The sequence below is a fragment of the Vigna angularis genome, chromosome 11 (assembly GCF_016808095.1).
Source record: "Vigna angularis cultivar LongXiaoDou No.4 chromosome 11, ASM1680809v1, whole genome shotgun sequence".
Lineage (NCBI taxonomy): Eukaryota > Viridiplantae > Streptophyta > Magnoliopsida > Fabales > Fabaceae > Vigna > Vigna angularis.
The window spans coordinates 5146787-5161870 of NC_068980.1; the positions used below are offsets into that span (position 1 = coordinate 5146787).

Here is a 15084-nt window from a genome sequence, read left to right on the forward strand (position 1 = left end):
CATCGGTATTTAGAAAGTTATATTTTTCAATGTTAGTTGCTAATGAGTTTTAAACGTATAATATTACATTTAAACATAATAAACTATTGTTTGAATTTTTGTTTTAATTTACAATTAAAACCAAATTGCTTAATTAATAAAAATAAATACCAAAAAAATTGACAATACCCTTTTGTAGTGAAATTAATACTATGGTTTATGGCATCCAAAAGCCTAAATACATGAATGCCATGAAAAGATAGAAACCATATGAACATTATATAAACAATTAAAAAAATTGCAATGTCAGAATTTGCTTACAATGTTTTATGAGTGGTTTAATAGGTTAATTAAAGCAAGTCAGGAAACCGAGATGATTGAAAGTCAATAAATAATTGATGCTATGCTGTATTATTGAATTCTCTCTCCTTCAACGTTAGACATAGAAAAACCAATCCGTGACCACTGACAGCTTCACTACTTCCCAAATCTTTCAATAAAAACGGTAAAAAGTTCTGACACACACCACTCAACCATGTCGCTGTCCCAACACCAAAAACTCTTCCTCACAACTCACAATAGTAAAGAATACCAATAATTTATTTAATCTACTTCTATCATCTACAATCTATATACACAAAAAAATGCCACCCAATCAAATGCAATACAACATCCACGTCGGAAATGCAGTATCACGTGTCGCTCTGTAATTCGTCACTACCCGAAAACGTTCGGTAAGACCTATGGAGCTTCTCACTCAAACTAACCAGAACTTGCCACGTGGCGTCGCCGTACTCCATCTCCTCGTTGAAAAGCAGGGCCCGCCTCGTTCGCGGGTCCCACAAGTTCCTCTGAATGTCACTCAGGTTCGTTGCTGCCACGCGCTCAAGAATCTTCCCTAGCTTCCCCACGTCCCTCTCCGCCACCGTCAGCGATATCTTCGACCAACGCACGGTGGAGGAAAACGGTAACTGAATCCCATCCGCAATAATGACCGGCACACAGCCCAACGCAACAGATTCAACTAACCTCGGACTCCACGGTGCCCACCCTAACGGACACAAACAGAACACCGACCGAGCAATTTCCAACTGGTAGCCGCTAAACCTGTGCCTTTGCAGGTAAAACCTCCTGTCACCGTTGAACTTCCGATAAATGTCCGTCCTCACTCGCCTTCACAGAAAAAAGAAATTGGAGAAGAAAACGGTCAATTCTTTTCAAACAAAACGCTTCATTAGTTAATCATTTGACTAAATTAATATCTCTTTAATTAATGATTAGTGGGGCCACTGGTAATTACTTGCTGTAAAACCGTCCACTGATATTTTTAGGATGCAATTCCATTTTCCCACGGAAAAACGCCCAAATTTCTCGCGGGCCGTTAACCGGAAAATTCTCCAGCGTGCTCCGTACACTTTCCGGCGAAACGTAAGGTGGTATCACCACGTTCTCCACGTCTTGACACGGATGCCTGTGAACAACGCCGAATGTCTGCAACACAATGGAATTCTTCAAAATTTGGGGTATTCCATCAGCAATGGCCGCATCCTCCTTCAAAAGCAGAAAAGTCAATCAGAAAAACGCTAACCTTATCAGACATTATATTCAATCGATGTGGGACATTGACATTTTACCAGGCTGTGGAAACACGCACCAAAGTCGTGGGAAGCGACAAAGACATGGTCACGTCCCTTGCTGCGGTTCCAGAAAGGGTATTCCATGGACACAAGGTTGACGGCGGAGGAAATAAGAGAGCGCGCGTGCCCAATGGCGGGGAAGCCGTTCACGGCGCTGAAGTTGCAAGAAACGTAAACGGGTACGAAGAAAAAATCAGCTTCATAAGGATGAAACGAGCGAACCTCGCTCGTTAACAGTGCCCTGTGGATGGCCACTTCCGACGCGAATAAATGGTTGCCACACCTCTTGTTTGCGAGCCAATGGGTGTTGTACTTGGGAGGAAGCTCGTACACGAACATCTTCAGATTCTTCAACACCCCTGCAACGAAATGAGTAGAAATAAATTTCAGAACTAAACAATTACTGAGCTTAAAATGCTGACCCGTGTGTTATGTTACGCCACCTAGAGAGTTGGTTTCGGAGTCCATAAGGGCACGGGGGACAGCGTGGGACTCGGAGTTTGAAACATGGGACGATGTGTCTGGAGAGGTTGGTGTGGTGTTGGGGTTGCTGGTGATGAGATAGGAAGTGAAGAAATAGAGGGAAAGAGAAAGCCAAAGAAGCCATTTGTAATATGTATGAAAGAAACTGTTTTTCTCTTGTGGAGGCTTGTTCCCTGGTTTATGCAGAAGCTTCATCCCAACAAAGAAAACCCTGCTTTTGGGGGGTTTCTTTTGCTCTGACATTTCTTTCAAAATTAAAAAATTGATAGCAACCTAGGTTTGAAGAAGATGTTGAGAGAGAGGGGTTTCCAAAAAAATGAAGAAAGGTAGAGGTTTATTAACATCTCGTTTTTGCACCAGAAGATGAACAAGTGGGGATATATTTATTGATCTTAATCCGAAATCCAATTCTTCTTCCCTAATTACTGAAGGTGCATTTAACAAACATGGAAACGAGAGTTGTTTGTGTTTGATCCAGAAGTCACATGGGGATGATGGATGAGCTTGTAGCTCGGCGGAAGCATAGGTTACTGTGCTGCTTTTGGTCCTCTCAGTATTTGTCGTCTTAAATGATTGGTCCAATCTGCTTCCTTTGTTGCCATGTTAACAATTCATATTTTATTCATCGTAGTCTTGGTTGTTATTATTATTATATAACAATATGATAAGAATTGCATGGTGGTTTTAATAAGCAGAACATGATATCAAGCTCTCACGGGATGCTAGCACAGCTAACGTGGTCGAGTGAAATGGTTGGAAACCGTAGACCACGCTGCTCGCAGATAATGCAATAATGCAGGGCAGAGAAAAAAAAAACGACAGAAAGTTCTTTTTATAGCTGATGAATGAATAAAAGTCCGTATAGTGGCTTAAATGAGTGGAATCCGTTACATCTAAGATTAAAAACCATTAATGGCATGAACCTGGTCATTGTGCTTAAACTAACGGTTCGAAACTTCGAAAAGGGATCAGAATTCAAAAGGGATGGAATATATTACAATTTAGAAGTGTAAAATAAAGTTTGTGAGAACTCAGTTTTATATATATATATATATATATATAAAAGTATATTTTACCTTGTTAAATTTGTTAAATATATTAATTTTAATCTTTAATACTAAGTGTGATCATTTGGTTCATAACAAATCGGATGAAGTAGTTTCAAAAGTTAGAGGATTAAATGACCGATTGTCTTTTGTAATACATTGATCGTAGTTTCAAAAGTTAGAGGATTAAATGACCGATTGTCTTTTGTAATACATTGATCGAGCAATTTGTGCGATACTTGTTTTTGAAAATATATTAATCGAGTGGTAAATGAATTTACTATATTGACCACTTGATTAATGTATTTTCAAAGGCAAGTATCGCATATATATATATATATATATATATATATATATATATATATATATATATATATATATATATATATATATATTAAGTAGGGTCGGGTGACCCTAAAGATAGGAACGACTAAATGACCTAAAGACGAAAGATACTTGGACTTCAATATATAAGACCGAACGAATACTAGTAGTACTAGACGGCTCAACTTGATAAATAATCTTCTCAGCAAAGATTAAGATAAGTATTGATTAGGAGTAATGGGTTGAGATTGGACTAAGATTAAGGTTTCACTAATCTCAAGCCCATCTCAAAAACTATAACTAAAGGTCAAAGATAAGAGGTATGTGATCGGATTTACTTGCACTTAAGATTATTGCTCTGACCCTACAGGGACTATTTGCTCAGAAAGAGAGAAAATTGTGAAGGTGATTAGATGAACAGTCTTTAAGATAGAGTAAGTGACTCCTAAAAAGTGAATTATTGCTTTCTAGTAAGAGAATTTTGAGTTTTGATACAAAATTAGAGAAAGATTTACTTTTAAAGAAAATATATAAAGATTTTATTTTTAATAAAAATTTAAGGAATATTTGTATATGATATGGTAGAGCTGTCAAAATGGGTCACAACCCACGGGTCAACCCGGCCCACCACGGGTTTGAGCCGGGTTGGGTTTGAAAAAATTGTATTTTTTTTATGCGGGTCAGATTTCGACCCGGTTCATGCGGGTTGAACCCGTAGTTGGCCGGGTTGGCCCACCAACCCACCTACCTAATTTTATTTTATTAAAATTAATTTTAATTTTATAAAAAAAATTATTATTTTGTTTTTTCTTGAAAAAATTATTTAAGTTCCTTATTTTCAAAATTAATTAAACACTCATATTGAGAGTGAAATTTGGGAGTGAAATTTGTTTAGATTTTAATTATAGAAAATTTGTAATTTTTTTTTATTTAAAAGAAATTGTAATTAAGTGAGCCAGTGAGCCAACCCGTTTACCCACCAACCCGTGGTGGGTCGGGCCGGATTCGAATTTTTCTAGCTCGCTAATAAATGAGCCGGGTTGGGTTGACTCACTAAGTGACCAACCCGTGGTGGGCCGGGTCGGGTCGGGCCGAGTGGCCCGTTTTGACAGCTCTATGATATGGTAAATGGTAAAAAAATGTGAGTGATTGTTTTGTATGGTGTATTTAATAACACGTTAGATAATTTTTTTTCTTTTGAGAAAAAAAAATCAATTTCATTTAATAATAATAAATATAAGAAAATTAAAATGATTAATGATGAAATAATGGTTTTATAAAATTAAAATTATAACACCCAAAGTAATAGACCAATTTTATTTCTAGAGTTAATTTCTTATAGATATTAAGCAAATTGACCAAGCAAAGCAAAAAAAAAACATGCATAAATATATACATAGGATGTAATTACACTTGCTTTTAGATAAAATTTATCAAAAGAAGGTAGTTTCTAAGTATCTTAATACCAACAAGAAAAATTATTACTATATAATACAAAATATTATATATAAATATATATACCTATTTAAGATTATATGAACTCAACTTTTACTTTCTAATATCAAAGCTTATCTACTCATTATAGCAAAAGAGAAATATAACACTTAACCAAAAAAGAAAGGATTAATAAATTATAATTTTTGACATTACTGTATCACAACTCATAACATAAATTCTACTAACATTCAAATAAAATATACACTCATATCAAGCAACACACTTCTAATACTTAAAGACATAATTATTCAAGACTCAAGTATGAATTTATACATTGAATTAGATTCTAGAAGTCTTACACTTGTCATGTAATCATGAAATGAAACGTCATGATCAATCTTGATTTACCTAGTCTCAATCTATCATGAAAGATTGAATTTACTTATAGTCTCGCCAAAAAAGGAATCCCAATTTCAGATCCCGCTATACGAACCTCCTTCAAGTATCACCACCTAGACTCCATTCTTTATATGAGTTTATGAGTCTAGTAAGATTATGATGACTTGATAATGAGGATCATTGATCAATGCATAATACTATAACTAACATTCCACTTCTTCCTTAGAAGTAATAATTTCATATAACACATACATATCAATAAACAAATAATCTCATCTCATTCATTTACTTTCATTTTCTCAAAACCATCACATGTTCATAGCATAATTACTCCACAAAAATTCTCCACAAATGCAAACTACAATTCAATTATAATAATTAACAAACTCGCTCAGCAAGTCCAATTACTCGTTTAGTAAGTTATCTCTGAAAAAACACTTTTTTGTTGACTAAATTGCTCACCTAATGAATTGAGCACGAGAATGAAAATATAAATAAATTTGTCCAACGAGACCATATTTGCCTAACAACTTATCCTTCCATGATTCTTTGCTAAACTCGAATTTGGATTTTTCTTTATGAGAGTTTGCTCGCTTTGATAGCGAGCCTCAAATGACTATTTAGTAATCGTTCAGTAAGGGTTTGATTGGTTCATTGAGTCTGCATAACTCAATTGCAACAATTTGCATATTAGATGGTACCCTTAGCTTTAATGTGACTTTTCCTCTTCTAAACAAGTCATAATGAGCATCATTCTGATGGAAATGACTCTTTAGAAGCTAAGGAGCACTTCACAATCTTAATCACCATTCCATAGTGTAAAGATCACAATAACAATTTAAACATATATTTACTCACTCAACAATTTTTTCCCAAATCAACAAATTGTAATGCACCAATTCAACACTTAATTCACAAAGTAGTAAACAATCCATTAAAACCATATAAACCAAATGTTCAAAGATTGAAATTAGTTTTGCTTACATTTGTTAAACAAATCTCAATCCCATAATTGCTCCTTAAAACTCTATTTCTCATATATTATCCTAAATAAAAACATAAAATTTCAATCATAATTCTAAACATATCACCATGGTCAGAAAGCAATAAAGATTCACTTAGAATATCTTTGAGTCTCAAACATAGTTTTACAGTTCACATACAAATCAAATAGCAAAACAACCTTAAAACAGGTAAAAAGTGAATTTATTCTATTATTTATTCTGATTTGGTGAATAAGTAAAGTTGTTTCCTGAAAATATTCTATGGTCACTTATCTTCAAAAATGATGAAAATTGATAATAGAAATTTAGATATAAAGTAAAAGAGAAGTTTAGAAAGAAAAATTTGAGAAATGGTGATTTTTTCGGTTAACAAAAAATCTATTTATAATTTTCAACATTTATTATTAAAATATTCTAGTCATATTTTTTTTAAAACACCACCACTCTTAGACCATTCAGTTCTCACAAAAATATAATATTAAAATATATTTAAAACTTTATTTTATTTTAGTACAATTTAAATAAATTTGTATAATAAAATATCAGTACACATAAGTTTAATTTTACTAACAAAAAAATATTAAATAGATTGCATCATAAAGTATAAATTTTAAAAACATATTTTTTAAAATAATAAATTAAACTTTTTAAATCCATATAATTAAATTCAAATATTTTTATAATATTTTTTATTAATAAAATCACTTAATATTTTGTAAGGGTATCCAAATAAAAATAACAATTATTAGCATGTAACATCTACTATAACATTCATATCCTCCCACAATAAACAGGGGACAATTAAAATACTCTATCCATTTGCAGCTAATCTTCATTAAATGTTTTTATTATGGGTTTTATCTACATATATCATCGGCTACCAATTTCTTTTTTGTCATGTATATAATAGTAAATTTGTTCAACTACTCACGGCACCCTTTTAAAATTTTCATAAAGATTAGGCTAAAATATTAAATAATATAAATTGGCTTCTCTCTTTGAAAAAACAAAACTTCCATATCTGGTTGTTTAAATAGTTTTGTTTAAATAGATACGCTTAAAGCCAGTTTTATTTATAACCGTAAATTCAATTTTGAACATTATACGAGCAAATTACAAGTTTGAAAACCAGTTTAGACATACAATCTCATCTTAAAATCCATTTTGAACTAAATCTATTTTTCCAATAGACCTATTCAAATAATAATTTAATAGAATTCGAACTCGTGAAAACATTTAAAAATAACTTTTTAAAATTCAATTCATATGTTTGTATTGTATATAGGAAAACTAGACGTTTACTCCTATTTAATTTATATTAATTTTAAATAACCACATCACAATTTAAAATAATTTCATTATTTCAAATTGTTACTTAGTTTTATTTAAATTAATCTCTAAAATTTTATTCATCTTATTTCTAAATATTATATTTTAATTTTTAATATATTTTTATTAATATTAATTTTTTTCAATTTAAATTGTAACATCCCAAAATAAATATATAATATAAACTATATAAAAGAATAGTCTACATTATAATATAAGTTTAAACCTTCGATTGGTCCTTATTTTTGTATGGGAATCTCAGTTGGGTCCTCATTTTTGCAACTGTCTCAATTGGGTCATATTTTTTGTAAAAATTAACCAATTTTACCCTAACCGTTAAGTGCTCTCAGACGGCGTTAGCAGTTGCTGACCTATGCACGCTGATGTAAAAGTGTTTTATTACGTGGAAGTTTTTTTTTTAAATTAAGAATTTTTTACCTGGCAAAATTTATTACTAATTGAACCAATGAATTTGTTTCTAATTATGAGACTCATCCAAATCTGGTCAGACTCCCTCCACCACCCACTTCACTCGGCATACCATTGATTGGGTAATTAAAAAGATAAAAACCATTGAGCGAGTCCTCCTCGTCGTGCCTTCATCATCGCCACTACGGGTCGCCGCTGTTGCGCGAACACGAAACCCCATGGGTCGCGCCTCTGTTGCTGCGCCACATCAAATCGTTGCCACTATGCCGCATCGAATGATCGTTGCCGCTATGCCGCACCGAACGATCGTTGCCGCTATGCCGCCATTCGTGAGAGAATGAAATTTGTCACGGTTGAGCAGTGCACCGAAGGAGAAGAAGAGCAGAAACAGAACGCGAAAACCAAAAATGGCGAGACCTGATGTGCGAACTGCCACTGCCTACGCCTTCACGACCTGAACCAGGAAGAAGAAGAAGCCTCTAGAGGTGGTTTCTCCACAGCACCAAAGAAGAAGGAAACCAGAAAATTGGATTTTCCTTAGGGTTCAAGAGCATTAGGGTTTCAAATTGGGAATTTTCCTAATTTAGATTTCAGATTTTAATTAGGGTTCTTAAAAGAGATTTTCTGGAGGATTAAATTCTAGAAATATAATTGGGATTTTAATTTCCAATTTTATCATAAACATTAAAGTTTTCGAATTGGATTTATCATTAATGCTAATTGGTTTGGGTTTCATATACTAGAGAACCAATTTGATCCACCAAGAAATCAGAAACAGAAAAGGGCACCACAGGAACCCACATAAAAAATTATAGGAAAAAGAAACATTTTGCGAGAACGAAATACAGAAGCTTTGGATCATTCATATGCATACAAAGGAAAGTAGTCGATGTGTTTGTGGAGTTTATCGATTAGGGATGGGAGGGAGGAGAGGATGCGAGAGAGGTTGCGGAGGTTAGGGTCGGAGGAGAAGACGGCGTGGGACTTGGCTTCGAGGTCGAGGAGCGTGTCAATGGCAGTGCTGGAATCTGTTGAGAAGAGGAAGGTGAAAGGATTGGTGTTCGTGTGAAGGGTTTTGGAAGCTTCTTTGACACCTTCAATTTTGCCATATCATAATTCTTTAATTTAAATAAAATTTCTACGTAATCAAACAACACATGTCAGCATAAACACGTCAGCTATATTTAACGCCGTCTGAGAGAACTTAACGGTTAGGGTAAAATTGGTTCATTTTTACAAAACATATGACCCAATTAAAACAGTTGCAAAAATGAGGACCCAACTGAGATTACCATACAAAAACGAGGACCAACCCAGGGTTTAAACCTATAATATAATAGAACAGTTAAAGACTTGTAGATAAATAATTAATCTTACAATCATCCAAAAATGGCTATAAAATTTAAAACTTTATATACAATAGATTATTTCAAAACTACACAAAACAAAATATATAGTCGGGCTAGACTATACAACTGAGTCATCACCCTCCAAGACCAGCTCCAAAGGCACCTCATCTACCTCTGCTCACATCCAGTGGATGATCATTGCAAAAGAAAAATACAACACAAACAAGATACAAACACAAGCAGAAGGGTGAGCTAGATATACAAAGATCATACTTATTACAATAACACACATACATGCTTAATTCAAGTAAACTGGATCACACATCATAACATGTTATACTTTAAACTTGACTCGTCCGGACTTAGAATGATTGTCGAGCTATGGCGGGTCGTGCACTCATGGTGGCTTCTACTGCTTTGCAAAGTCATTGTCAATGGATTTCACCCTACCACACTCACGAGATTAGTCTGTTATCACTCACCTTGGATCATACTAGAAGCACCCAAGACTAGGACCTCCTGCTACTCCTCACGACATGGATCAATCCTCTCTACTTGAGAATGAAAGACCATTGGAGTTTCAAGATAACCCTCAAGACTGAGCTCTTGCATTCATTCTAAACATACTTGAATCTCAACAAGAGATTTCACTTTGAATCACAACATAGGGCACCACCATGTATCCTTTCCTTGAGAATCATGGAATTACGTCCATTAACCATACGTTCACTTTAAACACCATTCATATCTCTTATATTCACACACTTTTACCTTAGCAATATACATCAATCATACTTTGCATCTCAAACAACATTGCACTAACTTCAAACCAAGATAAAGAACTAAAGAGTACATTAGACTCAGATGATTCGCTCAACGCACCCTATCCGCAAGACGAGATAGGAGTTGTTCGCACAGCGACACATTTCGCTATGCGAATTAACTCGCAAAAGTTCTAGATCTCAAGCACCTCGCATAACGCAAACGGTTCGCTATGCGAGAGACTAGACAGAGACCACACCCCCAAACACCTCGCTGTGCGCACAAATTCGCCATTCAAATTAACCCATCATTGATTCCAGACCATTACCAGTCGCACAGCGGCCAGATTCGCTATGCGAATCAGCAGATAGAGAGCAACTCTCTTAAGTCACTCGCACAGCGCACCAACTCGTTGTGCGAATGTCCTTGGTAGAGAGCATCTTGCCATAGCGACTCGCTGTGCGAAAGCGAGTCTGCATAATCTGCAGAACGAAATTCTGCAGATTTATGCAACTCAACTACAAAATACCAATTCTAACTATTTTTTCCAACTTCTAACACTCCTAGATTGTATTATATACCTAATTAGACCTGTCTAAATGATTATAAACATGTCTACCACCAATCTAAAGTGATTATGAACCAATTCCTACTCTAAAACATTCAATTCCTCAACTTAAAGACCCAAATTCAATTCTACCACTTTGCACATGTTGTTGACCAATTAAATGACTCACACAAGTCACAAATGACTTACCTACACTGCCTTAACAGACCAAATGAGCCATTGACCTCTAATTCTCAAATTTACTACCTCACTTCCTCTAAAATGACTTAAAGCACTACCAATTGACTTAACTTTCAACATAATAACTTTCACAACATATTACATTCATCTAACATACTCAATTACAGTTACACATCACATCTACAACAGTTCACAAGCATGAATTCACAGATTTACAGATGAACATTCCAGTACATACTATTCCATACACTCAAAACATAAAATGTAACTCAAGCAGCTTAATTAATGCATAACTCAGTATATACACATAACATATAACTAATAATCAAGAAGTATTCTAGCTCCCCTTACCCAAAATATCACATCCCAGCTCACCGGATCACCTCAACAACACCTTACACAGTAAGGAAACTCAACAAAACCCTACAAACCACCAATTGGTGATAGAAACAGCTCTTAGAGCTAGAATTGAACAAAGAATTGAAGAAGAACGATATGAGACGCATGCAAACAGCAGAAATTGCATGGTCTAAGTTCAAGAACAGCGGAAAAAAGGGAAGAACAGCTTACTCGCTAAAATTCATAAATTGATCGTTCAGTTGTGTAGCCCTCTATGCCGTGAACGTCTAGGCACCTCCTGATCGTAAATCCGACAACTCAGTAGAGAGAAATTCTAGAGAGAATGCAGAGAAAGAGTAGAGAGTAGAGTTTTAGAGAGATGAAGTGTTTAAGATAATGAACTGAACTTTAGGAAATTCAATTATATTATAAAGTTATATTTTTAAATAAAATACTCGTCTCATTATTTTAATACACTTATCTACTCTATTATTATATTTTCTAGATTCTTACATAAATAATCACACAAATTTCATTATGATATAATTTACACTATTTACAATTTAAGTTAAATTACTTTTATATATAAAAGTAACATGTTAATCTTATTTTTTTATCTATTAAATCATTCTTTTAATCTATCATATCATTTACTAATTTTCATAAACTTTTATCCCATTTATTTTCAAATCTAGTTATCCTTTTCTTAATCCAAACAACTTAATTTTCACGTTTCTTTTCCTCAAATATAATGAAACCCACTAAAAAAAAATACAAAACACAGAGTAAATCTTATAGAAAGTGGGTGGTAAAAGGAATCTTTTGGAAATGTACAGAAAATTGAAAAATAGAAGCTGCGAAGAAAGACCAAACACTTGTATATTGGGCCTTTGACTTAAAGTCAACTCAACTGAAGGACTGAACACTATTATATAATGGAAATTACTTCCTGCACCCCATCATTTTTCTTCCTACATCCTAAAATTTATGGAATTTATTTTCCAGAATATAAAAACAGTGTTCGAAATTTTTTCCCTGACAGCAGCCATCCCTTCTTAATAGGGAAAAAATTTTCCCGTAGATTTTTTTATGGGGTGCAGGAAGCAACAGTATTATATAATTAGAAACAAAGGCCCAAATTAAAAGCCCGTTGAAAACCAGGAAAAAAAATGCAGAGGGTCATGTTTCTTTATTACTACTCATAGTTAACCCAATCCATTGAAAAAACAAAACAAAAAATTCAAGCACACTCTTTTATTAGTAAAATAATAATTATTAATGCATCCTCAATTATTTTTTATTTTTTTTGCAAAACTGCATTAAAAAGTTAGTGAAGATTTTTTTTATTATTAATATTTTTCTTAAAATTCCGAGTTCATCGCAAGAGAAGAACTTAATATTAAAGCTGGCGTTAGTGCCCCAGGGCTACTTGTAAACTATTCATAACAAAAGTTCTAATGACTTAAAGAATATTTAAAGATTTATTAAAGTTATTAAGCAATTTGTAGTGACATTATTACACTATTTTCATTCCTTTAAAGTATCAAATATATTTATTTTTATTATAATATATTTCCATTTTCATTTTTATCAAATATATAACTTTTTAGTATTTAAATTTATTTTTTATGTTATTGTAAAGCTTTTCCGATTTGAGGTTCTGATAATTCATTAAATATTTTAATTATATAGCAATAAAATGATAGTCATGTATAATTGATTCAAGTTAAATAAATAAAATACTATTAAAAAATTATAATAGAGTCTAATTTTTTATCTCAATAAAAAATTGATAATTATGTTGACTGACACTTGTCTACGGAAAATATATTTTAATATGTAATTAATATACAACCATCTAAAACAAGCAGAGGATTAAATGAAGAAGTAGCTGAATGTTGGTATAACTTTAGATGGAAAATAATTTTAATATGAAAAAATATCTGTAAACTTGTCGAGAGTTTTTTTCTAATACATATGAATTGAAGTTTAGAGTTAAATAAATATAATATCATTTTGAATCACTTATCTTTAAAAAATAATAAAATTGTGTGAGAAAACATTAATGATTATACATTAAATATGTAACTTGTCTATTCATAGAAGAACCATTTAGACATAAAAGTCAAGTTTTTGAGAAAAAAGAACTCCATAAAAACCAAACTAGATCTAAGAAGTTGACATGTTGCTGGTGATGTCGGAAGAAGGAAGATAACATGTTGTTTGACCTATGACTATTCCACAAATATAATCGATGATAATTTTGATGGATCATAAATACATAAGAAAGAGAAAAAAAAATACTTAAATGATATTTTAAAGAATAAAATGATCCTTGATTCATAAATATTCCATTTGCATTAAGGTTTTGTTCTGAAGAGGATTTGAAGGTAAATTTTTTTGTTGTTTATTTGAGTGAATTTGGAGGTAAATGAAAGTGGATTTGGAAGTAAATATTTTTAATCTCTCACGTCAATCAAATCCTACACTAATTCTCACACACTTTACTTTCAAATTCACTCTCATTTACTTCCAAATCCACTCAAATAAACAAGAACAAAAATTTATTTTCAAATCCTTTCAAATTCTTTCAATCACTTTCTCCCAAATCCATTCAAGTGAAAAAGATCTAAGCGAAGAACAACATAAATATTCCATTCCATTTCCCTTCCTATAATATTTTTAGAGTCAAATATATTAATGATAGAATATGAAATATGAACGGAAGAGAATGCATGAGGTATATAAGAAGCAAAGGGTAGGACCATCACTCTAACTGTATTTCTAACATTTTGTTTTTTTAGTATTGTACGTATTCTTCTACTGTTTTCACAAACATTGCAAGAAAAGAGAAGGTTGAAGACAAAAGGTTAGTTCTCTCTCCATGTCAAACAGATGAACCCATTGACTTCTTTCATTAAAACTGGGTCACACAAATTCAATCAATTCACTGTAAATTATTAAATAAATAACATTCCATGTCATAGATTTTCAACCCTAATTTTCTTAACTCTAACTCATTTAATTGACAATTTTATCATTTATTTTTCCTAATTATTATAATAAATTTTATCAGTGATTGCCATGTAATTGTATTTACATTAATCAGTGTTGCTATGAATCAATTGGACCGATGTGGGCCTTTCATCTTATCTCTGGACTTTGAAGACCCAACATATCAACACACCTTACGAGTTAAGCCCGTAAAATTTTGGTCTTAATAGAAAGAAATAAATAAATTAAAGTTCTTTATATTTTTAAAATATGATTTTAATTTCTAAATGTCAAAATTTTGATATAATTTAATTTTTAAACTTTAAAAACAAATAAAAATATTTATTATAATTCATTAAGACAAATCTTTTTACAAATTAAACGGCATTTCGAATTGATATTTGAACTATTTATATATTTGACTTTTTAACTTAAATGAAAGTAGGCAAGACTAAAAAAATTAAATTTGTTGAATGATGATAATAATGTTAATTTATTGTAAAATTTTAGAGATAAAAATATATTAAAGTTTACAATATAAATAAATTTTAATTTTTAGTAACAAATTTAACTCTTGAGTTTCTTATGAGTGGTTGGAACGTTAAAACGAAGAAACATAGATGGTTTTAAAGGCACGTGAAGTTTGTGATGAGAAGTGATTAGTGAGAAAAAAAACCAAGTTGTGGAAGCATGTGAAATGGAAGTGATAGTCAAGACAATAACACCATTTATGTGTGTTGTAGAGAAACGTGTGGGACCTATAATCTTAGGTACTTTATTCCATTTTGATTCCAAATGACACTGCCAAAACCTTAACTTTTGGGT

General features: G+C 32.5%; 1 protein-coding gene across 1 annotated transcript; it reads right to left on the bottom strand.

Moving 5' to 3' along the window:
• Positions 1-356: 356 nt before the first annotated feature.
• Positions 357-2807, bottom strand: LOC108333369 (probable glucuronoxylan glucuronosyltransferase IRX7). Its single transcript, XM_017568794.2, has 4 exons — positions 2060-2807; positions 1614-1975; positions 1280-1530; positions 357-1152 (listed from the first exon to the last, which is right to left on the bottom strand). The coding sequence occupies exons 1-4, from the start codon at positions 2340-2342 to the stop codon at positions 672-674; spliced, it is 1377 nt and encodes a 458-aa protein (XP_017424283.2). The 5' UTR covers positions 2343-2807; the 3' UTR covers positions 357-671.
• Between the last annotated feature and the right edge of the window lie 12277 nt (positions 2808-15084).

Coding starts and splice junctions, on each gene's coding strand:
- LOC108333369 (XM_017568794.2), bottom strand. CDS start 2,342: ATGTCAGAGCAAAAGAAACCCCCCAAAAGCAGGGTTTTCTTTGTTGGG. Junction 1,531..1,613: donor GTGCGTGTTTCCACAGCCTG/GTAAAATGTCAA, acceptor CTGCTTTTGAAG/GAGGATGCGGCCATTGCTGA. Junction 1,153..1,279: donor AGTGGACGGTTTTACAGCAA/GTAATTACCAGT, acceptor TTTTCTGTGAAG/GCGAGTGAGGACGGACATTT.